The sequence below is a fragment of the Dryobates pubescens genome, chromosome 15 (genome assembly GCF_014839835.1).
Source record: "Dryobates pubescens isolate bDryPub1 chromosome 15, bDryPub1.pri, whole genome shotgun sequence".
Lineage (NCBI taxonomy): Eukaryota > Metazoa > Chordata > Aves > Piciformes > Picidae > Dryobates > Dryobates pubescens.
The window spans coordinates 6,437,643-6,465,622 of NC_071626.1; the positions used below are offsets into that span (position 1 = coordinate 6,437,643).

General features: G+C 39.5%; 1 protein-coding gene across 2 annotated transcripts in view; it reads left to right on the top strand.

Annotated features, from left to right (window-relative positions):
- The window catches only part of LOC104302070 (putative RNA-binding protein Luc7-like 2), a 35,114-nt gene extending 7,643 nt beyond the window's left edge, over positions 1–27,471 (top strand). For both annotated transcript variants that reach the window (XM_054167670.1, XM_054167671.1), the window contains 9 exons: positions 4,168–4,262; positions 15,173–15,271; positions 16,052–16,162; positions 16,795–16,938; positions 17,956–18,132; positions 20,322–20,413; positions 21,266–21,295; positions 22,729–22,923; positions 26,884–27,471. In XM_054167670.1, the coding sequence (XP_054023645.1) occupies positions 4,168–4,262; positions 15,173–15,271; positions 16,052–16,162; positions 16,795–16,938; positions 17,956–18,132; positions 20,322–20,413; positions 21,266–21,295; positions 22,729–22,923; positions 26,884–27,076 (1,136 nt within the window). In that variant the 3' untranslated portion in view covers positions 27,077–27,471. The remainder of the gene's footprint in view (positions 1–4,167; positions 4,263–15,172; positions 15,272–16,051; positions 16,163–16,794; positions 16,939–17,955; positions 18,133–20,321; positions 20,414–21,265; positions 21,296–22,728; positions 22,924–26,883) is intronic.
- The last annotated feature ends 509 nt before the right edge of the window (positions 27,472–27,980 follow it).

Genomic DNA, 27,980 nt, shown 5'->3' on the forward strand with positions numbered 1-27,980 from the left:
CAAGGGTCATCTAGTTCCAAGCCCCCTGCCATGGGCAGGGACACCCCACATTAGATCAGGCTGGCCAGAGCCTCATCCAGCCTGGTCTTAAATGTGAACATGAAGTATGTGCTTTTGACGTTTCAGGATGTCCATTACTGGAGGACTGGAGGACCATTGGAGTAGCTTCAGCCCAAGAGCCAGCTTAGACGGGTGAAAAGTCAGGTTAGATAGACCAAGAGCCTCCACTGAGAGCTCTTCTTTTAAATACAGATCGGCAGCAAAGTAAAGGCAGAAAAAAGTTTCTTGTATACACAAGTATCTGCAAAACATGCCAAAAATACTGAACTGCTATCAGCTCAAAAATCTGAAAGTAGTAGCAAGACAAAAACCTTCATTAAAAGAGTCTTTCTTTATCAATCAGAAGGCTTTAAAAGTGACAATTAGGTTGATTGAATTGTGTCTATTTGCTGGCTTGGTTAAATTCTTACATTGTGCATTCACAAGTATTAATTCAGTTACAGTGCAAGCCAGAAGCAATCCTATTTAGCAATGTATTGCTGTAAAGGTGTTGTGGTAAAGATGCATCCAGCATTAGTGACAATATCAGAATTAGCTGCCTGTTCAGTGTGTAGCAGGAACAGGATCTTCTGTGACTGCATAAGCCTCAATTCAATAATCATGTTGAATAGTAGTTAAACAGGGCTTGCTCTGCTGATGAAATTTGATCTGCAGTCTTTAACCTGATATTTCATCCAGTCGGTAGCTCTTTGTGAGTAAAGCTCTCAGTCTGGCCAGTATGCTGGGGACTCATGTTTCGAAATTTAAGTGGAAAGCTTAACTGGTTTTGGTTGATGTAGCTTAATACAAGAAGGCAGCAGCACTAGAATGAAAATGCATGCTGTTGTCTTTGCATGGATTGCACCATTGCAGTTAGAGGTTACAGTTGGATTATGAAGGGTAATCCTCATCAATGCTCTGGAATTGTTGTTCGTAGGATATGTCAGAATAGTAAAGAGATGCTGGATCAAATAAGTCATTGTTATAAACATGTTCTAATGCTAAGTATTGTTAATACATAAGTATTTGTTCTGCTGGTTTGTGATTAAAATATATTGAACAGGAATTACGTTGTGGAGGCTTGTTAATAGGTTAGATTGAGTTCAAAATTAATTGTATAGTACAAGTGCGCATTGCAGTCTTTACCTCTGGATGTTCCTTAATCAGCAGTATGCATTGGTCTTGAATATTGATGTTAGTTTTACAGTCAGCTTGTGTAATACAAACTAGAAAAGCTCCTTTAGAAAGTTTATATTACTGCTGTGATCTCCAGTGTGCAATTTCCTTATGCTTGTAAAGGATAAGAGATGTGCAGGTGCAGAAATGTCCTTCGTGTTTGGCCTTTTCACTTAAATGGTTTCAGTTTGGTTTCAAAGTTTATCTGGGAGGTAATCTCCTGCAGAAATGTGGTTTGGGCCAGGTACTTCAAGTAAAACTGAAGATGCTACTTCTTGAGGAAAACTTGTGTTTTCTGTTTCTCCATATAAATATAATCAATTACAATATTTTTAATGGAGAAAATGTATTTGGAAACACAGGGGTGGCTTATAGTAGTAGATGTTGACTCCTGTCATGCCTTGGTAGCTTACTTTGATTTCTTAAATGAGCATGAGTCTTAAAGATCAAGTAGTTGAATAATCTGCTGTTCTTCAGAGGCAATGTTAAATAAGTTGCTATTCTGAGCTAATTTAATTTTTTACCTATTAAAAAAGAGCTTGTCATAAGGTCTGGAATATCAGTGCTTGTGTCCCCTTTGTAAGTGTTAAAGGATACTTCTGATGGTAAATACCTGAATGTTCTGTGTACTGGAACATTTCTCAAAGTCTCTTAAACACTGGACCAAAGGTACAGTGCAGAAAAAGTAAACTTCTGAAATGTGAATGAGGAACATGTTCTTGAGGCTGTCATTAATTAGTTTCTGCTACTTTTTTTTTTTTTGGTTTTCCTCTTCTGTTGCCTTACCTTAGTTTGGTAATTGTGGTTATCATGCTGGTGACTTGGATGAAAAAAGACTGTTGCAGCTGTAGCATCAGTTGCTCCCTGTGGTAGTGGTCTGAAAAAGCTACTTCTAGATGTTGAGGTAATGTCTATGAAAATACTGCTTGCCAACTTTACCTAGGGAACCACGAGTCTTTCAGTCTTTCCTGGCCTTGGTAACTCCTTGACTCCTCCTAGGTTAGTGCTATTAGGCTATTAGTATTTTTTTTAATACTTTCTTGATTTTTGTTCTTGTGTCTTTATATAGAAGGATCTTTACAGTCAACGTGTATTTCTAGATGCTGTGTTAAAATTGCTGGCAGAGTCTATTATTCTATACAAACTGAACAATCTGGCCCCTTGTTTTATTTATAAAGGTTCAATGTATCTTTGCCTGCCTACATCAATCTGCAAGGGAGTGTCAGAAAGGCCCCGCATTCGCCGAGCCGTGAGTTATCAATAACTTTTCAGATGTGTTAATGAATGTGGAACAAACGCAGTTATGTGTTTAAAAAAAAAATATGGATCCACCTCCTAAAAAAATAAAACTAAACAGAAAAAAAAAAGTAAGAAAAAGCAAAATTCTTTGCTGCAGTAGCAGGCATGATTATAAAGGGATTGCTCTAAATTTTTAGCAGTGTAAGTATAACTAAGCAGTAAGGTCATCCTCTGGAAAACCTATTGTTGAACTGCTTTCGAAGCTGTCTTCACCCTGTGAATTACAGGTTTTAACTGTGGGATCCCTTAGGCAAATTAAGCATATGGTGGTTTTGGTTTGCTTGCTTAATAATATGAAACTTGGTCCATCTGAAAATGTTATCTATTAGCATCCTATACATAGAACTGGTATTTTAAAATCTGATTATGGAATAGTAAGAAAGGCTTGACTGATAAGAGGCGTGTGTTTTTTATTCCACTCTTGTAGTTACCTCAGTAATGAGTTTGGCTTCTTGATTCAATAGATTCTAAATTTTCAGTGTTTCAGGTCATGAAGCCACAAAAAAAAATCTTTTAGTAACTGTGAAATATATCTACAATCTTAAAATATTGGATTAAATGGAAGAGGCTGCTGCCTGACCTTGTGTATCCTTTTATAATCCCGGCAGCCTTCTGTGCTTCAGTAATTCACCAGTAGGTTTTCAATGACTAGAGATCTTAAGTTATGTTTAAAAAACCAAACAAATCTACATCCTGAGCAAGATTAAGATGGTTTATCATGCCTGCGTCTTAACGATGAGAGAGTCATAATAGTGATCTCTCTTCTGAATCTCAAAATAGTGACAATTGTGTTATTACTCCAAGGAAAACACATCCCCATCCTTATCCCCAAAATACCAGCTGGTTACTTTGTTCTGAAGACTTTAGGTCTTGCTCCATATGGGGTTGCTTTAACTTGCAATTGGACCTCAGCGTGTGGGCAGGTTGATGTTTCTGCTGATGCAAGAATTGCAATCTGCCGTGATGAAGATGTAATTAAGATGCTCCCAGCCCAACAAACAGCGTGTTGAAAAGAAACAAACAAACAAAAAAAGGGCTTCTGATACGGAGATATGCAAACATCTGTAAAATTATTTTGCATATAGGCTATGTCCATATTTTGACTGACTTTTTTCAGGTTTGTAAGCGTTTAAAGTCATTCTTCTGCCAACTCTTTATGCTATTCCCATCAGAAGTAAGAGGGTGCACTGCATCCAGAAGCAAAATCCTAAAATGAGTATCAGGTGGGATTCTGTAAAGGACTCAATGTCTATAATTTTGTGTTTATGAGGCTGCTTTTATATGCTAATTATTGCATACAAATACATCACTCTCTCATGCAAAATCTGAATAGAATATTACATAGCTCATTAACAAATGCTGCCATAGCAAAGTGTTTTTAAGCTAATGCTGTCTTCCCGGTTTCAAGCACTTTTCACGCTGCATTTTTGACGGGGAAGTATGAGGGGATTTTTGGATAGCATTATAGAGCATTAAAAGATGTATTTGTGTTGTTAGTGTTATCTGTCGAAGAAGTATACAGTGTTTTAAGTTCTAGTTTGTATAGACCTTCACTGTATGGCAGGGCAATATTAATGCTTTGCATGTAACCTGCAGAACCTATCTGGCTTCCCCAGATTTCTAACCTGGAATGTGCTTATTTCTATATTGCAGGTGACACAACCCGTCAGCGAATCAAATTCAGTGATGACAGAGTGTGCAAGAGCCACCTTCTCAACTGCTGTCCTCATGACGTGCTCTCTGGAACTGTATGTTGCTAAATCTTATATTTTGTTCAGCTAAGAGTGGAGAAATGCTATTTCTTTATTGTATCTTTTTTGATTGCACAGTTTTCAGCAAGTCTCTTATCTAGTGCTCTCTGGCAGTTTAGAGGAACCTCTGTAATCGGCTGATTTATGGGTTACACAGTTTAGTTGTAGAAGTTTCCTGTTCTGTATGCTAATTATTACTTACACATTCAACATATAAATAAAAAGCATAATGTTAGCTACATGAATTGTTTTATAGCTAAATGAAGGGAGGTGATTTTTCTTTCTTCAGAAATGCTTCAAATGAAAGCAGCTGAAAGTTCAAAGAATAGCATTTGTCCGAGCTGAGATAATTGACGTGATAGTGGCACTTACTGTACAACATCCAGTTGCCATTCCATTTGTACAAAATCTGAGGCAATTTGAAAATCTCCATTTATGGCATATTAGTAGCTTGTTCAGCTTGGATTTTTCTGTACTCTAGTAGAGGCTTCTCTGCCTCAGTGTAGCAAACAAGGGGCTTAAACACAAGCCACTAGCTCTGTCAGTGTGCCCATGCTTTGCCTTGTGGTGCCTGATTGAAGTAGATGGTTCTCTGTAAAAGGCAAGTGAGTTAGGTTGCATTGATTGTTTAACCTCATATTCTGTGGTGGTAGAAATAATTAGCAGCAGACAGATGCAGTATGATGATACAGAGTCTTGTGTGCCTACCACTCTTAGGGCTGCACTTTAGTATCTTTTCTTATTAATGTTGACACATCTTGCTATGTGGCACAGTGGCAAATAAGTGCTGGAAAGCCTGTCTTAAGGTTACTTGAAGCATTATTAATTTTCTGTGCTATATCATTCCAAATGGCTAACTTGACTGGAGCCTTTATTGAAATACAAAATTGAATTAATTTACAAAATGGAAAACTGAAAGGTGTGGACTTGGTAAATTATTTACCTGTCACCTGGCCTCTAGTGTTCTTCCCAAGTAGCTGTAATTTTAAATAACCACAGCACTTCTGGTTGAAACATGCATGCTTACATAAATTTTGCTTGCTTTCTTTATTTTGGTACTTGCATTGATAAAAAATTACAGTCCATCCTGCTCTCAAGTCCCTGCAAAAAAAGGCACAATTATAATTGCTGAGAAGCAATTGCTAAGGAAGAAGAGGCAAAAATAAATAGAACTGGAAAACTTGTCATTTGTCCTAATAAAAAAGGCAGTGGAATAGAAAAGGCCCAGTAGTTGAGCTGCTTCATAAGTCTTGTGGCTTCCCAAATGTTGGTTTTGTCTTACTCTATTCTTAAAGACAGGGTTTTCTCTTCCCACCCCACATAATTCCTTTCCTTCAAGTCACTTTTTTGTAAGTAACAAAAAAACCCAACAAACCAAGTAGCAGTGCTTTGTGTATCACTGCATGCATGGTTTTATTTTTAACTGTTCTGTACATTGTTTTCCAAACATAATGGGGGAAAAGGCAGAAGAATGTGTTCCTCTTCACACATCTGTTGTCCAGTGTTTTGGTTGTGTGATTGAGGAATATAGCTCATGACTGGGGAAAGGTACAGGACATTAGCAGTGTGCTGGGAAAATGTACAAAGTCATAGGTCAAATCCACAAGAAAATACTGATAAAAGATTTATTTATCAGCTTTTCATTGTGGTCTAATTTCTGTAAGCAAAGATTTCTTGAATGGCTGTCTAGAGCAAGTAAGATGTTTCTCTTTGAAACTGTACAAGGCATAGGTATCCTGTAATAAAGCCTCTTGCATGACAGACTAAGGACCTAGGTTGGTCTTGCTTACCCAATTTAAGTCCTCACAGAAAGTTCTCATCTGCATCATACTGAATGCTGCTGCTTTTGGAGTACTAAACTAAACTGCTTATTCAATGAACATCAGTCTATTTTTGTCTTCCTCATTATGGTGCACAATGCAATTCTGGATCCAGAAAAACAATGACTAGAGTATTCTTTTAGTGGGAGTAGTAGAAAGGGACTGGCTGAAGAACTGTCTGACCCGTGTGATGTTCTGCTGTTTACCTAGACTTGGGTCTCAAGCAATGGACCTTCTTTTTTTGTAGCAGTTTTTTAAAGTGCAGGAAACATGTGGTGTAACTAAACAGTTTGTCTTTGAGTTGGAAAATCTGTGTAGAGTTTTCTCCAGAATTCCGATAGGAAAATTTTGATGCATCTTTGTGTTTAGTATCTGTAGGTAACAAAGGTTGAGTGATTTTTTTTAACTTATTAATTCATTTTATATAGAAGTCCAGAATCTTACATTTCTGAAACAGTAAGTTCTGGGGAACATTTTATGAGGTTAAGTCTCTTTACTGACTAGATTGTCAGTAAAATACTGGACAGGAATTGCCTTTTCTTACTGTCTCTGTCACAAGAGAATCTGTGCAGCTCTTTGAACTGCACGTTACTGTCCCCATGTGCAAGATGCAGGCTTCTGTGATATTCCAATCTCCCCGGTCTTTCAAAAGCACTCAGAGGAGGACTTTCACAGATGATGCAAGACAAAACTAAGTGAGCCATTATCTGTAGGCTCTGTTAATTTAGTGTGGGTTTTTTTTAACTTAATGAGCAGACACCCAAAACTCTGAGGAATTGGTTTCCCTTGACAATAAAATCCTGTTCCTCAGGCTGCAGTATTGTATTGGTGAAAGTAGTGTTTGTATTCTTTTCCTAGTAGACTGGAGATTTTCTCTTTGTTGTCCAGATTTCTTCATGTATTCTCTCTTCTGTAAGATTCAGTGTGAGCTTGTTTTTAAGAACGCTCTGTGAAGTCTTTGATACCTCTAGACTTCCCAGGAACACTTGCAGTAGGTGTTTTCCTCAAGTTTCTTTATCACCTTTATCTTTTGGTGAACGTTAGAAGCATTTCAGAAAAAAAGAAAGTCCAAACATCACTGATTGATGTGGATTACTAGGAAACCACCATTGTCTGGGTTGGCCACAAAGCATAGCTTCCTGCTTTGAACTTTCTTTTGCACTTTTCTATGTCTTGCTTCCTCAGAGTAGTTTGTACTTAAAGGAATAAGTTGTCTTTAAAGTAACTCTAAGTATTTTACTTAGGAGTGTGAAGTTGTAAGAATTAGCTGTATTTTGAAAACACTTCCTTCTGCCTGCCTTGCCAACAGAGCAGTTCATTCTGTATCAGCAACCGTCTTCCACTGTTCTGGATAGTTGTCTCTAATGAGCTTCACTTTTTTCCTACTTAACACCAGGAGGTGTTGGTTCCATTCCTGTTTTGTTTAAATGTATTTAGGGACATATTTGTGTTTGTCTAGGCTTGTAGTTTTGTAGACTTCAAAATTCTAAGTCAAGCCATTAGAGGGGTGTCAGTGCCCGCAGGTGATTTTGTGTCAGTTTTCAGGGAGAGACAGGGAGAATGTGGGTTTAGATTTCTTGGTAGTCCTTTTCTAAAGGCAGTGAGAAGAATAGAATAGCATAGAATAGAATAGACCAGGTTGGAAGAGACCTTCAAGATCATCATGTCCAACCTATCATCCAACACCATCTAATCAACTAAACCAAGCACCCCATCAAGTCTCCTCCTGAACACCTCAGTGATGGTGACTCCACCACCTCCCCGGGCAGCCCATTCCAATGGGCAATCACTCTCTGTGTAGAAATTCCTCCTAACCACCAGCCTAAACCTCCCCTGGTGCAGCTTGAGACTGTGTCCTCTTGTTGTGGAGCTGCTTGCCTGGGAGAAGAGACCAACCTCTGCCTGTCTACAGTAATGGGCTACATGGAAGACATGAGTAGAATCATGAGTCCCAGCAGCAAAAATGTAAACAAAGATAAAATTGTGGCATCCTGTTTCAGTGTATTAACTTTTAATTCCAAGTCTCTTGTGCTCTGTGATCATCTTTTTCATTTGAAATGTGTTTTGAAGTTTGTGGGAGGCACATAGTAAACTAACTGGTAAGATCACAGAAGTGATGTTGTATTCAGGGTTGTAGAACAGTGGCTCTCAGAACCTGCTTTTGACACAAAAGTTTTTTCATGGTGTTTTTTCACGTTTTGATGCTCTGCTTTTTCATAATGATTGCTTGGCAGTGGTTCAGATGTATAAGTCAGCAGTTTAATAAGAGTTTATTCATTCAAGTTGCAAATTTTATGAGGGATTAGTAAGGCTTTGTAAACTCTGGCTAGTAAGACCTGAATAATTTAACATCTAAAGTTAGCTAATTTTTTAATTATTTTTTTTTTTTTAATCCTGGGTGATTAACACTTTCTTGAAAAAAAAATATCATTGATGGTTGAGGAGGAAGAGGCCTGTGGGTTTTTTCCCAAATCTTTGATTTTGAGTTCTTTTTCACCATCATTGATAAATGTTTGCTTTTATATATTAGGAGATTAGGAGTGAAGCTGCATACGTAGGAGTCAGGTGACTCTTCTGTAATGGTACAAACCTATTAAGCAACATTCTCTGAACGTGAGCTGTGTGCTGTAAGAATGCCTTTTTTTTTTCTGGCTGTGTGTGTTTCTCAATGAATGGCTTAGCACTAATGAAAATTACAAAGATCTAAAGCAAATAACCTGTAGTAGGGTCAAAAGTAATAAAGTCCTGAATATTTATAGTAACCCACTAGCTATCTTGGAAGAGCCCAAGCAGTTCAACACTTTTGCAGCGGGTTGGCTTTCTTACTAGCTTGGTTGTGCTTCCCTCTTGATGAATTCACAAATACAGCATGTACTTGTGCAGACCTTTGTTGAGAAACTCTTTTCTGCTCAGTAGATCAGCTTTGGTTTTATAGTTGTGTGTATTTGTGGAGGAACTTTGCTTCTTGCATTTTATGTATGCAAAACTCCAAAGTATAGTCTACCAGCTCAGTCCTGCAGTGAGGCATATCTTTAAGTGCTCATGAATTTATTGCACTCAGCTCTTCAGGACTCTCGCTGACTAAAACCATATTGATTGAGACTTTGGTTTAGCAATGTACTTTAATGCATGATTAACTTTAAGCTTATTAGGGATGGAATTCAGCTCCAGATTAAGATATCTAAATTTAGGTTTCAGCAGAGGTGTCAAAGCTTGTGCTGAAGTCAGAAGAAATCTAGGCAGTGGAACCTAGAGAAAGATGTAGTTCACATGCCACTGGGGTGTGCTGAATCTGTTTAGGCTCACTGACTGTACTGTCTAGATCTGTTTTGACTGTGGAAGACAAGTTTGGAGAGTTCACACATCTGCAGATAGATGTTAGTAAGGTGTTTGAATCTGGAGTTGATTTATTTGCTGGTAGTCCCATTGGGTCAGCAGAACTATTTCCCTGCTTAAAACTTAGGTCTGGCAGTGTTATTATTTGCTGTAGGGTTACAAAAAGAAGATATTCTGCTGGAAGGGTATCAGCTCTTCAGGTCAGGACTGATTTGATCATGCAAACTGCCTCAGCTTTGCAAATCAAATTAAATCAGGCTTGCGTAAGCTACCTCAATTCGTAGCCTTCAGCCCAGTGGGGATGAATTGTGAAGTGCTCTGTTGTCTAGCAAGTGATCATCTCAGTGTCTCCAAACGCTCTTAATTTCTTTGACTGGTGCCTGGGAAGCGAACTGATTGTACCATATCCCATCTAAGTGTGTTTAATTAATCTGGAGGAAGGGGGGTTTAGTTACAATCTGTACAGTTATCTCATTTCAGTGTTTATGTAGTGTGTGTGTGTATATTCTCAAACTGTAAGACCAAATATTATGCAAACACTGAAATACCTTGCTTAAAAATAAGAAAGACTGAAGCTAGCTTTGTCTTTCAGTGCAGATCTGTTCTAAAGACTTGAAGCCTTCAGAAAGCAAGAGTATGGTTAATAGGAGAAATAATCTTTATTCCTTTTCTGAGGATACCTGAACTTTTCAGTGGTTGCCATCAATATTAACTTAAACATTTTTGCCTGTTTCCTACTAGCGAAGTCCCACAAGGGTTAACACCACTAGCAGAATTAGAGGATGTAAATCACTATTATATCATAGTATGCTTTGGGTTGGAAAGGACTATAAAGATCATGTAGTTCCAATCCCTCTGCCATGGGCCAGGGCACCTTCTGCCTAGGACACCACCTTCTGGGCTGCAAGCTCACATTGCCAGGTCATGTTGAGCCTCTCATTAAGTCACCCCTTCTGAACATGTGTTGCCTACAAGGAAGGACAGGCCTTATCATGTGTCCAAAAATCGGTCAGAAGCAAAGTTGGTACTGCAGATAAAAAGTGAGTTCCATGATAAGAAATACCTCAGCTAAGAGATGTATAAAGACAAAGAGATAAATCAATACCAAGGATGTTCTCATACAGACCCCAGTAGCTGCCTTGAAAATTTGATGAAGGGAGAATGTTAGAGGTTGGAAGGGACCTCCAGAGATCATCGAGTCCACCCTGTCTGCCAAAAGCAGGATAACCTAGAGTAGTCCACACAGGAATGCATCCGGGTGGGGCTTGAGACTCTCCAGAGGAGGAGATTTCCCAACCTCCCTGGGCAGCCTCTTCCAGTGCTCTGTCACCCTCACTGTAAAGAAGTTTCTTATCATGTTTAGGTGAAACCTTCTATGTTCAAGTTTGCATCCATTGTTCCTTGTCTTGTTACTGTACACCACCAAAAAGAGAGATGTGGTTCCTCCGATATTAATTTTTCCAGTAATGTCAGACCTTCCTAAACAAACCAAATGCTTCTCCTGCTGAATGTGAACTGCTCTGCTATGAGTATTTTCATAGCTAGAAAAAACTCTCTGCAGCAAACACCGCCCAGAGTATATTTGTTCAAAAGCTCTCAAAGGTGTGTGCTGTTTTTAGAAGCGTTGATAGTGCATGCGACTGTGTCACACTTGGCTCAGCATCAGCCCTCTGTGTTTTAAGTAGCTTTGGCTTTTCTGTGCTCTTTTTGTACTCCATATAGAGTAAATTCAGTAACCTAATTTCTGATGCCAAATGAATGTGGAGTAGTTGTAAAAGTGTCAGGGAGTTTTGCTGTAGGTAGCTGAGGATCTGAAAACTGCTTTAATTTCATGTTCCAGAAACAGCATCACATCAGAGTTTAGTCTCCAATCCAGTCAGATACAGAGTGCACCCTTACTTTGCAGGTTAACTCTTCAGATTGTCTGTTGCCCAGGTGTCCCTGGTCAGCTCTTGTCGGTTCATACTTAAGTCATGTGACTCTCTTTTTTATTTTTGGTATGTGATTCAGCTGAAGCAGAGCTGTGTGTTGTGGTTAAACTAAATGCATGTGATCTGTATTTCTGTATTCATTCCAAAGGCATTCTATCCATTTTTGTGGCTGAGATGACAAAGACGATTAGGTCGTTTCAACATGAGGTTGTTCAGGATGAAAGACCAGTTGTCTAAACCTTAGCTCTGGGAAGGCAGGTAGCTTTGCACATCTAATATGGGGACATTAAAAAAGGCATGATAGAAAATTTGTAGCAAGCTGTCAATAGAAGGCACCAATTTCTTAAGCAGAGCTCAGCAATAGCAAAAGGAGCCCTGATGTCCTGCTTTGCGTGTGGTTGACAGACCTGGCCTAATCCTCAGCAGTCACTTTCACTTCTAAGAAAGATTCACTAAATATATAGGGTTTTTTCTGGGTTTAATCTTTGGTTAAAGTGCAGTAACTGCAAAAATCCCCAAAGCATGGCTTCAAATTTTCAGTATGCTTTAGTCACGTCTAGCCTGGGGACTTGGATGTTCTCACCTTTATTTGCTTTAATTACCAGGACTTCTCTGCCAGTCACTTCAAGTAGCATAAGTCTGTCTGGAAATCAGTGTAACTGACAATGAAAAAAGAAGTTTGTGCATTCTTTTTAAGCCTTCATTATTAGCTCCATGTCTGAGCATTAGTCCCCCTCAAAACCATCTTCTGTTTCGTATGTGATCAGTCTTTAAATGACTGACTACCAGTGCTCGTTCATTGCCTCTAGGGGAAGGCATGTCTTGGCACTAAATCCTAAGGTGGATGAGTGGAAAACTAAAATAATGTCTTACTGTATCTTCTGTCTGTTTCCATCTGCTGTCTACTTTGCAGCTAGCCATATGAGCCAAATTGTATTATAGGCTGATCCAGCATAGACTTTTGACAGTAATGGATTGTCCCCAAGATTAATCTTCTTTGCCTGATGTTGCATAATTTATACCAGCAGAAATTCATTTTAGCCAGACTTTGCATATAAGCAAACTGGTTTAAGAGTTTCAGTTTATTTATTTATTTTCAATGTCTCTCTGCATTGGGTTTGCTAAGAGAACTTCTAAGAAAGACCTTTAGTAGTAATATTTCTGTGAGGGTGCTTTCAAAAGGATTAGCCCAAACTAGTACAGGCTGTGCTAAGGAGCACTTCCAACAATGGTGTCATTTCTTTAACAAAGCAAATGGAAAACAATTCTTTTCTCTTGTGCCTGCCTGTTCTTGCTCCCTGTCTGTTGGGCCACAGGAGTATTTATAAGGCCACATTCTGTTGCATTGAAGAGGGGAAGGCAAGCCAAAATTCCATGTCCTCTAATGGAGACATCTAACAAAAAGGCATCCTTCTTAACACTTCCCTCATCTCCCAAATTGCCTCTACTACTACCAAAGTTATTTAAGAGTTTCTGAAGTAGCTTACTGTAAGAAATTCTAGCTACTGAAACCCACTATTATGTTGCCCCCTACCTACTGTCATCTCATCTGATTTTGTGACTGCCTGACAGCTTGGACAGCAGTACACTGCTGAAAAATGGCTTCTGGTTTTGGTTTGCAAAGGCACATATTACTCAGCCAATACCTACATTGTGTTCAGCTGCAGAGGCAGAGTTTTCTGACCATAGGGTAGCTCAGTGCAGTAGTAAAGGGAGCACAGAAAATTTTTCAGTAGTGATGCTGGCTCAGAGTAATTACCATCCTTCCAGGCTATGGGTTTACAATTCCCAGTAAGAAGAAATCAGGAAATGTGCTGTCTTGAGGGCAAATCCAACCCAAATAGAAGCACAGAACACAGATGAACTGTGTCATGGTAATTCCAAGTAAATTCTGATCTTTAGAGTGTGATGAAAGCTTATTTCATGTATTTGTTTAGAGTCTATGTAGGTTTGCATATTGAAATAGTGTTCTTCTAATTTGTCTAATTCATTAGTGAATGTTCTTACACTTCTTATCACTGTGTTCAGATCTATTAAAGCATGTTACCAGCCATATATGTGCACTTAGAACTGGAGTGCTTCACTTAAAATGGGATTGGCCTTGAGTTTAACCTTAAATTACCTTATCAGTACACCTGATGAATTAGCATAAACACAAGGTTTTCACAGTTTCAGGAGGATTTTTAAGTGTCTTGAGTTTTCAGACAATTTAAAATGTTCTTCATAATGCTTTTCTAGTAGTGAAGTACCATCCAGAAAGTATGTCATGGTTTAAACAATGTCAGCATCTAATGACATGGAAATAAATGTATGGAGCTTAGCTTCGAGATCTGTGAATTTTCATTAGTTAACGAAATTGATGCGGTCCTATGTGGTTGCAGGAGGAAAAGCTGATCTTTGCAATGCTGAAGAAAGTCAGATGTTCTGTGTTGCAATCAAATGTTTTCCAGAAAACAGGTTTATGGTGGCTGGAAAGCATTTCAAAAACTCTCAAGTTTCAAATGTTGTATTTTAGCAATGTGTTTTCTGTCTCTAACATTTGAAATAAAGCAACAACTTCCATACAAACACTTCAGTGGATTTGTTGGGACATCTATTAGCAGTAGATTTTGGGGGCTTTACTGTACTTGTGAGGCTTGAATTGCTACTTAAATGCAAGTATTTAGGGGTTTTGTTGTTGTTGCAGTTTCTCTGTTCACACTTGTCATTTATCTACAAAACTCAGGGCACAGGTAATGAAGCATTTTAGGCTTGGCTCTAGAATTGTTAAGCTGCAACAGTATCAGCTTTCTCCATCAGAGTTCAACTTTCATTATGTGCTTTCAATGTTACAAAAGGCTTAGTTTTTCTGACTATTAAGTGAGCAGTGCCAAGAGCGGACTTCACTGAAGCTGTGCTAGTTTTAAGTGTCAAATAAGAATCAGCAATTATAGTTCAGCCTGTGCTTTTGCAGAGACAGTGCCTTGGTGGTGTTCAATTTTGTTTCCATTACAAATCTGTTTAATTTTTTTGTGTCACTTTTTGTTGCTATTTGTGCAAGTTTGTTTGGTTTCTTTTTACCTCGTGCACTGTTGTCTAATCACCAAACCTTCAGGGAACAGATTGAATTACAACTCCTTATGCTGTGTGCTGTGCAAATTTACATTTTAAACTAGTATTTGTTACCTAATCTGGGCATTCTTCTCAGGGTGTTGTGTACAAGACTAGTCATGCAGCCTTACCAACATTTTTGAGTTGCTGCTTCCTTCCTGCCCTTTCCAGAACAGCTTCAGATTACAAGAAGAATGTCTGTACTTTTGTAGCTCTTGAACACAGTCCAACACTCAGCTCATCTTCACTCTTCTACAAAATGTTTTGCAGCAATTTGATTTTTGGCTTTCTTGCTTGAAAGGCTTCCACTGTTTTTAAGCAGCACTTAGAATGGTGCTGTGGTTGTAGCTATTTCTATAACTGGAGCACGTTTCAACAGATTAAGTCAAGCATTTGACCATTTAATTGCCATTTGCAGGGAACTTGATTCTCTCAAGCTGTTCTAATTCAATATAGGATGTCACAGTTCAGGTTTTCAGCTTTTGCAGGGCATTAATATTTTGTAATGCAAATGGCCATTGTGATAAGATGTTTATTCCATTGCTTTTCTTGATTTGTGCATGTTTATTGCAGATCTGGTATTGTTTCACAGCTTTATTAAGCTGTCCTTTCATTCCTATAGAGGAGGTAATTTGCTGCAGAAAATTTGACTGTTAAGGAAAATTGTGGTAACTTCATTCCTTGTATCACTTCTGAAAAGTTAAACCACTTTCCCTCTGTCTCTTTTCAGAGAATGGACCTTGGAGAATGTCTGAAGGTGCATGACCTGGCATTAAGGGCAGACTATGAAATAGCATCCAAAGATCAAGATTTCTTCTTTGAGCTTGATGTATGTATTTTGTCTTGATGGTGGAGAGCAAGCATAGTTTGCATACCTAGGTGGATAAATTGAGCATCAAAAGTTAATTTTTGGGAAAATAGAAAGGTAAACCCTTGGCTGAGTCACATAATGCAGGTGTTTAATTTGAATAGGTAGTCCTCTCTAGGTACAGCTGTGTAACAGCCTTTCACAGGACAAATGATAGTAAACCCAAGTGATGTCTTAGTGTTATCAAATTGCAAGCTAATGTTAAGGCTGAAGAGAGTCTTAAATTCTGTGCTTACTGAAGAAAGCGATTTTGTATTGGGGATAACAAATCATATCTTGTGTCTCAGTATGCCATAGTTTGAGTAATATAGTCTTGAACTCCCACCTAGGCCATTAGTTTGGGGGCTTTTTTAGTGGTTTTTGGAGGGATGGTCTTAATAGGCTTTACAGATTAAAACCCTAGTGAAAAAAAGTTACACTACCAAATGTATTGGCTGGGTGAGGTGAACCTGAGTATCCCTTGAAGAATTTTAATGCATGTTAGAAATGTTTGCTTCTTAGGGGAGACTTAAAATAGAATCACTTCCCAGTTTCTGCAAATAGATGTAACTGATAACATGTAGAATATGATTTTTGAAATGCATATTAATATGTGATTAGTCACCACAAAGTGCTAGATTCTTGTTTTACAGAAGTTTCACTAATGAAAACAAAAGTTAAGTCTTAACCCAGACAGTGTTAAGGCTAATGAAATACTCATGTTCTTGACAGGATTGATCAGTGTTCTTATTGATGTTTTAGGCAATGGACCACCTGCAGTCATTTATCGCAGACTGTGACAGGAGAACAGAAGTGGCTAAGAAAAGACTAGCAGAAACCCAAGAAGAGATCAGTGCTGAAGTTGCAGCTAAAGTAAGCATGTAAAATTAGTTACTGAAGTATCTTTGAAGGCCTGGTTTTCTAAGGAGTCAACTTAAGGGTTTGGCAAACTATCCAACTTAAGAATTTATACTGAGGAGGGGAAATGCAGGACATTATCCTCCCCAAAACTGCCTTTAAAGCACAGAGAGAAACCAGGGAAGAGACCTCACTGATACTTTTGGGTTCATGGAACTTGACTTTCCATGATACTATGCAACAGAAATGTTAGTAACTTCATCCACAATGTAAACAAAATTTGATGGGCGTTCCTCTAGATCTTCTAACTGAAAAAACAACAGCTTTATTTTTTTATGCACATGCTAGGGGAAATGGTTGGACAAATAGTCATTTTACCAGACTACGTGGGGTAGACAACAGTGTGAATTACTTGGAAGTTTCTTGACAAAATCCTACTCTGGAGTTGGTACATAGGACTTGATAACTCAGCCTTTCTCTGTGTTTTTACATGAGGCAAATTCTGTTTCACTTTTACCTGTGGCAGTTCTCTCTCTATGTTTCTATTGATTGCATCATACTGATTTTTCATCTTACTCAGTAGTAGTTCAGATTGTTTTGCATCATTTAAAGCATTTCCTATGTTAAACCTTTCCTTGTCCTTCAAGGCTGAAAGAGTTCATGAATTGAATGAAGAAATTGGGAAACTGCTGGCCAAAGTAGAACAACTTGGAGCTGATGGGAATGTGGAAGAATCTCAAAAAGTAATGGATGAAGTGGAGAAGGCTCGGGTAAAGAAGAGAGAAGCAGAAGTAAGTTGCTTGTGTAAGGCTTGTGGAACAGAGAGGACAGAGTCCAGTACTAAATTGGTTGGCATCTGTGTAATGCAATGTGTCTTACCTGCTGACACTTCATATAAAAGTGAAGAATTTGCTTTGTGGCATCCTGTACAGTTACAGTTTCTACCTCTTGAATACATTCCTGTACTACTAAAATTCTACTTGCTTCCACAGATGATGCATTTATTTGTTTAGCTGTACTGGCCAGGTGTATCTGTGCACACCACAGTTGTGTCTATGTTTGCTGGACTGACTCAGCTTGTTCAGTCTCGTGGCTCTTGCTGTGGCAACCCTGTTGTGCCTCATGGTGTGCTGATGTGGCTCATACTGCAAAGCATCAGTGAAGTGAACCATTGTCTTCATTGAAAGGTAGTCAGTGGCTTGTGTCAAGCAAGTCAAAAATGGTCCCTTCTGTAATGTTCAGATGGCAGAACTTACCAAGAGCTTTTCCATACTGTATTTCACCAATATACTTACATTTACAGAAACAGACATCTGCAGTTGCTGTAATGGTGCCAGAGGACTTGCCAGCACTTTTGGTTGTCTGTTTGCAAGATACTATTATTTTTTTCAGGAAAATAGTGCAGTTTTAAGTTGGTTTCAGAATTAAAACTGGTACAATGTCTTCATGAGTTAACAGAGTAATTGTTGTGTTAACGTGTGGTCACTGTTGCATATTAAAAGAAATGGTCGTCTTTCTGAGTACTTTGATCTTAAGTAAAGCTACTAATCACTCCATTAAATGTGCAAAACCACTTGCTGATGTCCTCCTTTTGAACACATCCAAGCTTCAAAGTAAGGAACATGCCTGCTGTTTGAATGAGACAGTTGATTTGTGAACGGTGTGAATTAACTCAAGGGTCTGCTCATGTACATTGAATTCAGATACCAATTCCTAGCGTATCTGTCTTTGGTAAAGTGTTCCCTTTGTTTGTGTGCATTCAGAAGTACCAGCAAATTTGTTAGAGTTCTTCTGGTTTATTTTTCTAGGAAGTGTACAGGAATTCTATGCCTGCCTCCAGCTTTCAGCAGCAGAAGCTACGGGTTTGCGAAGTGTGCTCGGCTTACCTTGGTCTTCATGACAATGACCGACGACTTGCTGACCACTTTGGAGGAAAACTGCACTTAGGATTTATTGAAATAAGAGAGAAGCTTGAGGAGCTGCGGGTAAATCATTCTTTACATTGTGGCATATTCGTGTGTGTGTGTGTGTGTGTGGTCCTGCCTGATTACTTGCCAGGCAACCTTAATGGATTTTTTTGTTTCCAAGGCATGCAGGTCTTGGTTGGGTTTGGGGGGCTTTTTACATTACTGAAAATACGAGATACTGTTAGTCTACAAAACACTGAATGTTCTAATATCAGTTACCTGGATAATTTGTAAGATGACCTCTTTTGCACTGAGCATGTAAAGCATACTCAGAGTAGTGCCTCTTGGGAACAAGGAGCATGATTCTCCTTGTGAAATAGAGAACTGTAGTTTGAAGGACAGTGATGGTGGAACACATTTAGCAGTCATAGGAGATAGCCAAATCAACTTTACTTTTAGCCAGTTGGTTACCTAAAAGTAATAATGAGACTCTTGAAAATACAGGAACATGTAGCAGGCCTAAATGAGTCATATTTTATTTAATTAGGATAAAAGACAAATAGAGCTGGTGCTGAAATGCTTGCTTTTGGAACCAGTATGTAAGGAGTGCGTGGAGCTCAGGCAGCCTGTTGTATGGCTACAGATTAAAACTCAGTCTGTTCATTTTGTCCAGACAAAGATTAGGAGATGACTTTCATTCTAACATTTAAAGAAGGTTCTTTTTGTTAAGTAATTTTGGAAGGATTTTAAGCCTAACAGACAGTAGATGAAGTAAATAAGTTCTAACAACTCAAGGCTGTAGAATACCAAAATACCTGTATCTTGAAGTCAGGGTAGCTATTGAAGTAATAGTTGCAGAGGGGTTGCATGCTCTCTGTGGCCTGAAGATTTGAAACGCAGTTGGAATATTATCCTAAACAACACTGCCGTGACCAGAAATCAGGAGCCGGAAGAAAGACTTACTGGAATTACATTCTAGACTTCTGGTATTCAAGAGGATGGATTTGGACACTGATGCCATTTATGATTGATCTTCATGTGCAAATTACAGAGTGCAAGGCTCAATTAAGCATTTAACTGTAGAAATCACATAAAGACAATTATGTTGCTGCTGGGTTTGAGTCTTGGTTTGAAGCTTGGTTTATATTCCATAATATTCCAGCTGTCTTGCATGGATACTGTGACTTACCCTTTGGAAAGCCCAACTCTTTCACTTGACTGTATTGACAATTTCAGCTCCTAAATATAGCTGCTGTAACACAAACCTTAGATGCCTAGAATAAATCATGTCTGCTTCCTCTCATACCTCCATGAAATTATGCAAAGAGCCACTTCAACAAGAAACCTTGCTTGAAGTTAAATCACTGTTACTGTACGAGGCAGTGTAGATACAACTTGACATAAAGGGTTGAAATAAGTGATGATTTACACCATTGGGGTGGGGGGGAGTGCATGGGTGATTATTTCACATTCCCAAAGCATCAGTAAAATAATCTTTTCAAGTACTTCGCTAACAGAAAAAGAAAACAATAACTATCCCCTCCTTCCTCAGAGCTCTCCTCAGAGATCTAATCAAGATGCTGCTGGGGCAATTCCACATCTCAGAAGAAGGTCTTTACAAAGAGTTGAATTTCTTGCATCATGTCCAGAAGGTGGCGAGACTTGGGTTTGGCCAGATCTCCAGTTGTGAGTTCCACATCTGAGGGCCCTCTACTGAGCGTGCCTTGTCCCCAGTAGTAGGGAGTTCAACCTGGGGGCTATCAGCTGAAGCATCCTCTCTAATTACATGTCTCATGTTCACATTACAGAAAAAAGTAGCCTGGATACTAGGTTATCAGCCTAACCAAGTCCTTTAAGGATTGCTTTATGTCATGGCCTAGCTGAAGGAGTTGATGAAACAATTGACTTTCAGTTCTCACTCCTTTCTACCTTTACCCAGTGACCAAAAGATTACAGGATTGGCATGGAAACTTTCAGGTTAAAGGCATGACTTGCTGCTCTGAGTTCCCCTTGGTGGAATATGTTAAGATCACTCTACATGTTTCAGGTCTTCATGTAACACCTCTGTTTGCTGCAGCTCTTCTGCAATAACTTTTATTTCTTGGAGAAAAAGAAATATATGTACTGAGGAAGAGAGAGGGAATAATATGCAAAAGGGAATATACACTAGAGAAAGATTGAATATTAACTGCCTAGGTTATTTTTATAGCAGCTTCATCTGAAAAGTGTTGGAATGTAACTTAATGAACATTTTCCTTTGCTTTTAGAGGATTGTGGCTGATAAGCAGGAGAAACGAAATCAGGAACGTCTGAAACGTAGAGAGGAGAGGGAAAGAGAAGAAAGGGAGAAACTAAGAAGGTAGGGATCTGTTTTAATTGCCATAATGGGAACACTATGATGTAGTTCATAAACATTCCTGAATATGCAGAATCACAGTAGTCTGCATTCCTTGGGAATGTACAAGGATTCAGAGTGAATTTCATGTCTAACTCTTAATCTGAACTGTTTTCATAGAAACCCTTTTAAAAGCTGCAGACAGAACTGTCCCAACATGTTTGAACAAATGGTCTTTAAATAAGATGACTTTCAGCTAAAGACCTTGTCTTGAGACCTGAGAGATGTGAGCTTACACATGTGCATCTTTAACATCTGTTAGATATCTTCTTTGTAGATATTAGAAATTTTCCTTATTGGAAGTAGTTGAATCTATGACTGAGGAAAGAATTTTCTGGTTCTTCTATGAAATACTTGCTTCCAGGCCTTGTGGAGCCAGAGTGGAATGGAATCTGAACTGCAGTTGTCTTGACATGTTGGCTTCAGAGGTTAACAATGTCAACTTTAGATTTGTGTTGCTGTCTGATAATAAATGCCTGACAAGAAATGAGAGTCTTGAACTATAAGGTTTTTCTGTGGGAGGGCTGGGAATACAAACAAAGATGAGATTTTTTGGAGGTGGGGTTGTGGTATGGTGAGCTCAAAAATAGACAAAAAAACCCCAGCAAACACAAACCAGTTGTCAAAAGGCTGTGTTTCCTGGTAAATGTGTTACAAGAATGTTAACATCAAATGAAGGACCTTTAAATAATACATGGTAAAATGAGAAATACAATAACAAATCAACTAGTCTTGTTTATTAGTATTAAATCATACTTTTATTTGATAATAAGATTCTGTAAGAGACATTGATTTACTCTTTTCCATTGATTCCAGGTCCAGATCCCACAGCAAGCATGCCAAAAGGTAGGTAAATCTGCAGACAAGGAACACCATCAGTGAAGCCAGCCTCTCACAATCTGAAACTGTCTTAACTTTCTCTGGTGCTGTTACTTTAAGATGTCCATGTTTAGAATAGAATAGAATAGACCAGGTTGGAAGAGACCTTCAAGGTCATCATGTCCAACCTATCATCCAACACCACCTAATCAACTAAACCATGGCACCAAGCACCCTATCAAGTCTCCTCCTGAACACCTCCAGTGACGGTGACTCCACCGCCTCCCCAGGCAGCCCATTCCAATGGGCAATCACTCTCTCTGTGTAAAACTTCCTCCTAACATCCAGCCTAAACCTCCCCTGGCACAGCCTGAGACTGTGTCCTCTTGTTCTGGTGCTGGTTGCTTGGGAGAAGAGACCAACCTCTGCCTGTCTACAGCCTCCCTTAAGGTAGTTGCAGAGAGCAATAAGGTCACCCCTGAGTCTCCTCTTCTCCAGGCTAAGCAAGCCCAGCTCCCTTAGTCTCTCCTCATAGGGCTTGTGTTCCAAGCCCCTCACCAACTTCGTTGCCCTTCTCTGGACACGCTCCAACAAGTCAACATCCTTCCTAAATTGGGGGGCCCAGAACTGGACACAGTACTTTACACACAGAGCAGTTAAATGGTGACTCCCTATGTGCTCATAGAGAGTTTTATCACCATGCCACCATGTGGCTGCTACAACACACCTTTTTGCCCCAGATAACACTTGGAACACAGAGAATTGCTCTTTCTTCAACGAGCTTGTGGTTAATAGCATTTGGTGAAACCCCATGTTTTTTAAATGGTTAATACCCTTGGGTGAAACCCCATGTGTTTAAAATTCCAAACACCAGGTTAACTCTCATCAGGTGACCCATAAATATAAAAATAGAGGAGGTTTTTTTCCCTGGCCTGCACAGTTTAAGGCATTACTGCAAAGGGATTTCTTTCTTATTTTAGAAAGAAATCATTTGTGTAGTGTTTAGAACCTTCCAGACTAGTTTCATCGTGGTTTTATTTTCTTGTGTAGATTATTATGGGGAAGGATACAGCCCTTTTTTCTCAGAACCTCATTCTGGGAGATGATCTCTGTCCCTGCATCATGAAGTTCAACAACTTTGCCTGATAAAACTTCTAAGCAGATTTTTGATGCTTTATTTTTCCGTATTTTTAACTCTTCAGAAGCTTGAGTTGGCTCTGCTGTAAGCATATATATAGTCATGAATGAACTTAATATGGCTCTGCTGTAAGCATATATATAGTCATGAATGAACTTAAAATGGCATTAGTCACAAAGGAGCTTTCACCTCTCTGTCTGTGAGAGGACCATGCGATATCTCTGAGCACTGTACAGATTTGCTCGTGCCTAGAGCGCATAACACTCACAGCACACTGAAGCAGTAGCTGGGTGAAGACAGTTCAAGTCCTTTCTGTTCCTAGATCTAGGTCCCGAGACCGCCGCAGGCATCGGTCTCGCTCAGCCTCCCGGGAGCGGAAGAGGAGGACTCGCTCCAAGTCCCGTGAGAAGCGCCACCGGCACCGGTCTCGCTCGGCCAGCCGCAGCCGGAGCCGCAGCCACCATAGGAGCAGGCACAGTTCCAGGGAGAGAAGCCGAGAGCGCAGCTCCAAAAAGAGGTGAGTGGTGGCCTGCCAGTAAAGGGCTTCTCCTAGCTGCATGATAAGAATTGTCACACTAAATTGAGTTTACACTTACCTCTTAGTAATTCAAACATGTGTCTGCAGGAGACTGAAGAATCGTTAGGGCTCTGACCTTGCTGCACTGGGACCAAGATAGCTACTGAATGTGCAGCCAGGCTTGGTGTGTCTCCTTTGTAGAGACATCTTTCTAGCCATTAGAGCTGCTTTTCAGATGAAGGTGGGAGAAGTCTTTCTGTTGAATACCATAGCACTATTGATGCTAGAATCCAAAATAAACCTGATCTTGCAGGCTCAAATGTATTCTGGTTTACTCTCCAAAGAACTCTTTTTCTAATCCAGGGAATTTCTTAACATCCTGATATAAAAGTTTTGTCTGAACCTTACTTAAACTTCCTTAAGCTCAAACCATACAGTTACCCAAGGAATTCTAGCCAAGAATAGAAACACTCCAGCAAGTTAACTTCTTCAGGAAGGTTTTGAATAAACAAATAAATTTAGATCTGGGGAAATGATGCTTTTGCCAAACTCAGGAAGAGCAGTGTGGCACCAAAAACAACAGAAAGATAGCTGAAATCTGCAGCAGTAGCAGCCTGTGGTGCCACTAATTCTAGGGCCTTAAGAGAAGCTTGGAGTTGTGGTTGCTGAGTGGAAAGAGTTGCATCATTCTATGTTAAATTAAAGCCTTCAGCATGATGGCTTGCTTCAAGTACCATAAAGTACAGTTATTGGAGGCTGCTGAATCCTGCTGTAAAAGCTGTTTATGTGTCTGGATTTTTTTTTCAGCTCTCATCCTATCCATTATGGCTTCAACATGCAAGCATACCAGACAATTAGATTCCTTACTGGAAGTGATTTCCCCATTTTGCTCTGTATCACAACATTATCGCAGGCAAATGTGCATTGAGTCCTGTTTGCAGCAAACTCTGCTTCCTCCCAGTCCTGATGTCTGCTCTTCTTCAGAAAGTATTTTCTAAAGAGCCTTTCACATAAAATGAAAAGCTCCCACCTCTTGCTTACTTCATTCTGAAAGTTAAGGGATGTTTACTATGTGCTATAGCTGAGGAAGTACTGCACCTGGATAGATTTGTCTGACAGATGTGATTTCTTCAATCTGTATCATCAGTCACCCTGTGAGCAAGTGAATAGATGTAAATCTCTAATGCCTGGGATCTCATTTCAAGATAAGGAGCAGACTCCCACGTTCTGTGGGCACAACTTGAATGCATACAAAGTATCTGGCAGTGGTAGAAATGTTTCTTAAGATGATGGAAATCTATCTGGTAGTAACAGCAATGTGCCAAAGGTAATAGGAGTGAAACATCAGCTCAAGCTTGGATTATTGTCTTATCAAGAACAGGTCTAAATGAAGTCTTGCTTTTTCTCCCAGTTAGCTGTAATTTTCAAGTAACTAAAATAGTTTTTCATCTCATTAGAAACAAAAATACATAATTTGTTATTCTTGATATGCAGTGAGAAAGTGAATATTTGCAGATAGATATTGAGGTGCATGCTCAATGATGAGCTCACTCATGAAAGCAGACCTAAGTGTGGGTAAACTGAGAGATGATTGTGTCAGTATGCTTGAGCCCACTTACAGGAGTTTGTGTGGCAAGAGCTGCTGCACTCCTGTGTGGACACCGTATGCATAAATAGAGTGCTTGAAGTCACAGGATAGGGATTCAGTTCACCTGGCTTTAGATGAGTAGGTCTGATGTAAATCCCATGAGTCTCATTACAGACTCATCTAACATCACTTGTCCATTTTAAGATGAGACAAGTCATGCCTTAAAGTCTCTCTGTCTTCTGCTGACTGTTAAGGTAATCTGGCTGATTAGCTTGGATGTCTACACTGCAGACACTTAAAGCTGAGTGAGATAGAGCCCACTCTTAGCATTTAGATGATTTTTTTTCTTTTAAAAATATCCTTCAGATCCTGACTGACAACAGGATTTTCTAGCCCTGTGCTAGTTCTCTGCTGTGGTAGAAAAGTACAGTCTTCACTTTCTATTTGTTAAGGGTATTTTTTTTCTCCTTTTGAAAGAGCTGAGGGGAGCACAAGCCCATTTAGTCAGACACACCTTACCTCTTGGAACGTTTGAGACTGTAGCTACATTTTCTCCTGCTTTCCTACATCTGTCTGGCTGCTCTAGGATTTTCCTGGACTGCCAAGACTACTCTAGGATTTTTGTCCAAGGCTGCTTACAGGCTGGGTTTTTTGTGTGTGTGTGTCCTCAGACCCAATGCAGGCACACGCAGATACCGGTTTGGAGCCAGTATCACATGTCATAACATGATTCATAGTTGGTAAACATCATCATGTGGATGCTGCCTGCATACCTGGTGAAACGGTTGGTTTCTGCTGAAGAATCTTAGTCAGGAAGTCATGCTTTTCAAGTCTTCTAGATAATGTAAGTCTAGTAGAGGCTTTGTTTTTAAAGGCTACACCTTGAGAAAGGCAGGAATGGTGGTTTATTTCTAAGTGTTGTAGTAGCAATACTGCTTGCTGAAGCAATTGTATAAAGTTAGACATCACACTCTCATGATTCATTAAAGCCAGTCTTCCTTCTTGTCAGCTGATTAGAAACTCACCTGGAGGGAGATGGAAAGGCTGGGCAAATGCATCTTAAATTGCTCCAAAAATGCATTGAATGAAAAGCCAAAGATATCAATCATAGAATGGTTTGGGTTGGAGGTGACCTCCGAAGATCATCTAGTCCAACCCTCATATGGATGGCATCATATCCTAGCTGTCTGTTCTAGGATTAATTACTAGTTAGCTTGAGTTAACCAATTTGGAAGCATTGTTGCTTCTACAGGGGACTTGCAGCACAAAACAGCTGTGAAACAGCTGTGCAAACTCCAGTATTAACTTACTTGCGTGTGTAGCTCTCCTTCTTATCTGACCTACTTTGTGGAACAGGAGTAATGCCTGTGGATCTCAGTGTTTGCAAGTGCTGAGTGGTGCAAAACACTGCATTGTAGGGGAAGGAATCTTTCCATCGGAGGAAGTAAAGTGAAGTGTCATTTCTTTGTAAGCTTATACAGCAAAATTGGTTCAGGAGCACTGTGCAGACTGTGTTTTGAAGCTTTGAGGTGATGACAGTAACTTGCTGCAAGTAGAGAGGGGTACAGTCTCACCACCCAGTACACCAAATTTTTTGACTAGTGGCTAGCTTTAGAGCATGCTGTTAGATTTTTGTGTGCAGGTGTGTGTCAGAATGGTTTATGACTGCAGTACATCTTACAACCAAAATGTGATGATTTTCAGCAACAGGCTTAGGAGCACGCTGAGAGACTAGAGAGGAGAATGTCCAATCCAAGTACAGGTAGCTCACTTAATTTAAAACTAGGTTGTTTAACAGCTTTGGGAATGCCTGGTATCAGAGGGAAGTGTCTCAAACCAGCATCACCTCAGCGTTGCAGATTCACACAGGGGATAATTCTTCTAACAAAACCTAACGGTAGCACAGATTCCAGATTTGGTTTGTCTTTGTCATGTCTCATTCCAGAATTGTGCAAGTTCATTTCTCCCTGCTTTAAATCAAACTCCCTTTTTTCCACACATGTTTTTAATGTTTGGCATTTGTATATCTGAGAGAAGCTAAACATTCTTCTTCTCAAGCTACAGAATACAGCCGAGAAATTCCAACTAAACCTCTTAACACACGCTTGGGGGCAGAGGTTGAAAAAGAGATTGGGTGAAGCACATTGACCTTAGTCTGGGCTTCATAACAAATGTGGATTAAATTCTGCCCCTAGCAATATTTGCCTGTTGGCATTGGAGATAGAGGGAGAAGAGCAGAATGGTTTCTGATGTCTTCTCCTACACTTTACTTATGTAGTCGTAAAGCTGCATGGGCAAAAGAGGAAAATAAAGCCCCCAAATGCTGTTTGGCTGCTGCAGACTCATAACTAACCTGACTTCTCACATTTCAGGTCCTCAAAAGAAAGATCTTCCCGAGACAAAGAGCGTTCAAGAGACCGTGACAGAACGTCCCGGGACAAAGATCGGAGCTCCCGAGAGAGGTCACCGCGGGACTTCAGGGACAGGAAGCGCTCCTACGAAAGCGCCAACGGCCGGTCGGAAGAGCCCAGGAGCTCGGAAGAGCGTGAAGCAGGGGAGATATAACTGGCTGTATATTCACCTGATCTCTAGCTTCCTATGGAGTTGCATACTATGGTTTAGTTTACAGTTGTTCAAAGGGACACCAGTGAGCAGTTCCAGACACTGATCCAACTATAGGGTAGATGTACAGTATATAAAAGTGGTTATAACCAAGTCAGAATTAAACCCCATCAATTAATGATGCCTAAAGCTGGGTCCTGGACTTCCACCAAGTTGTAAAACTTTTCTGAAAGATTTCTCTTTATTCAGGACAGCAGTTTTATGTACCAAGTTGCAGATTTCAATGTTTTTAATCTCCTTTCCAATACAAGTTAGTGAACAAATTCTATTGTACTTCTTGCCTTGGGTGCTTTTGAACCTTTATAAATTCTCCAACTCTGCTGGGGTCAGAAGGGCAGCATTGAAAGGTTTTCTTTTGGGGAAAGTTTTTTTTTGTTGTTGTTGTTTGCTTTTTTTTTTCCTTTTCTTTTTTTTTTTTGTAAGAGGGTGGGTGGATGGATATGAACTTTTATGCTAAGGTTGTGTTCCCAGTGATTTGTTTGGTTTGGGAACCTAGCAGTTGATTGCGGCGGGAGCCTTTAGAGGAGACTGTGTGCTGGAGGAAGCAGAAATGTCTTTTTACAGTGCCTCTTTAGACTTGGCAATTGAACAGCTGTTGCATTACATCTCTTTTTTTTTTATTATTATTATTATTCCTACTTAAATTTTGAAATCAAAGCCAGTCCCATATCTGTACCATTTGATTGGTATGTGTTCAATATATTTGGGTTTTTTTCCATAAGGACTCTCTTCTGCTTTTTCTTGTGGGGTGCATCCTTAACTGTATTGAGAACAAACAAAAAAAAACCAACCAGCAGCAACAAACAAAAATTGAGAAAAATAAACAATGAAAAAGGCAACCAGATTG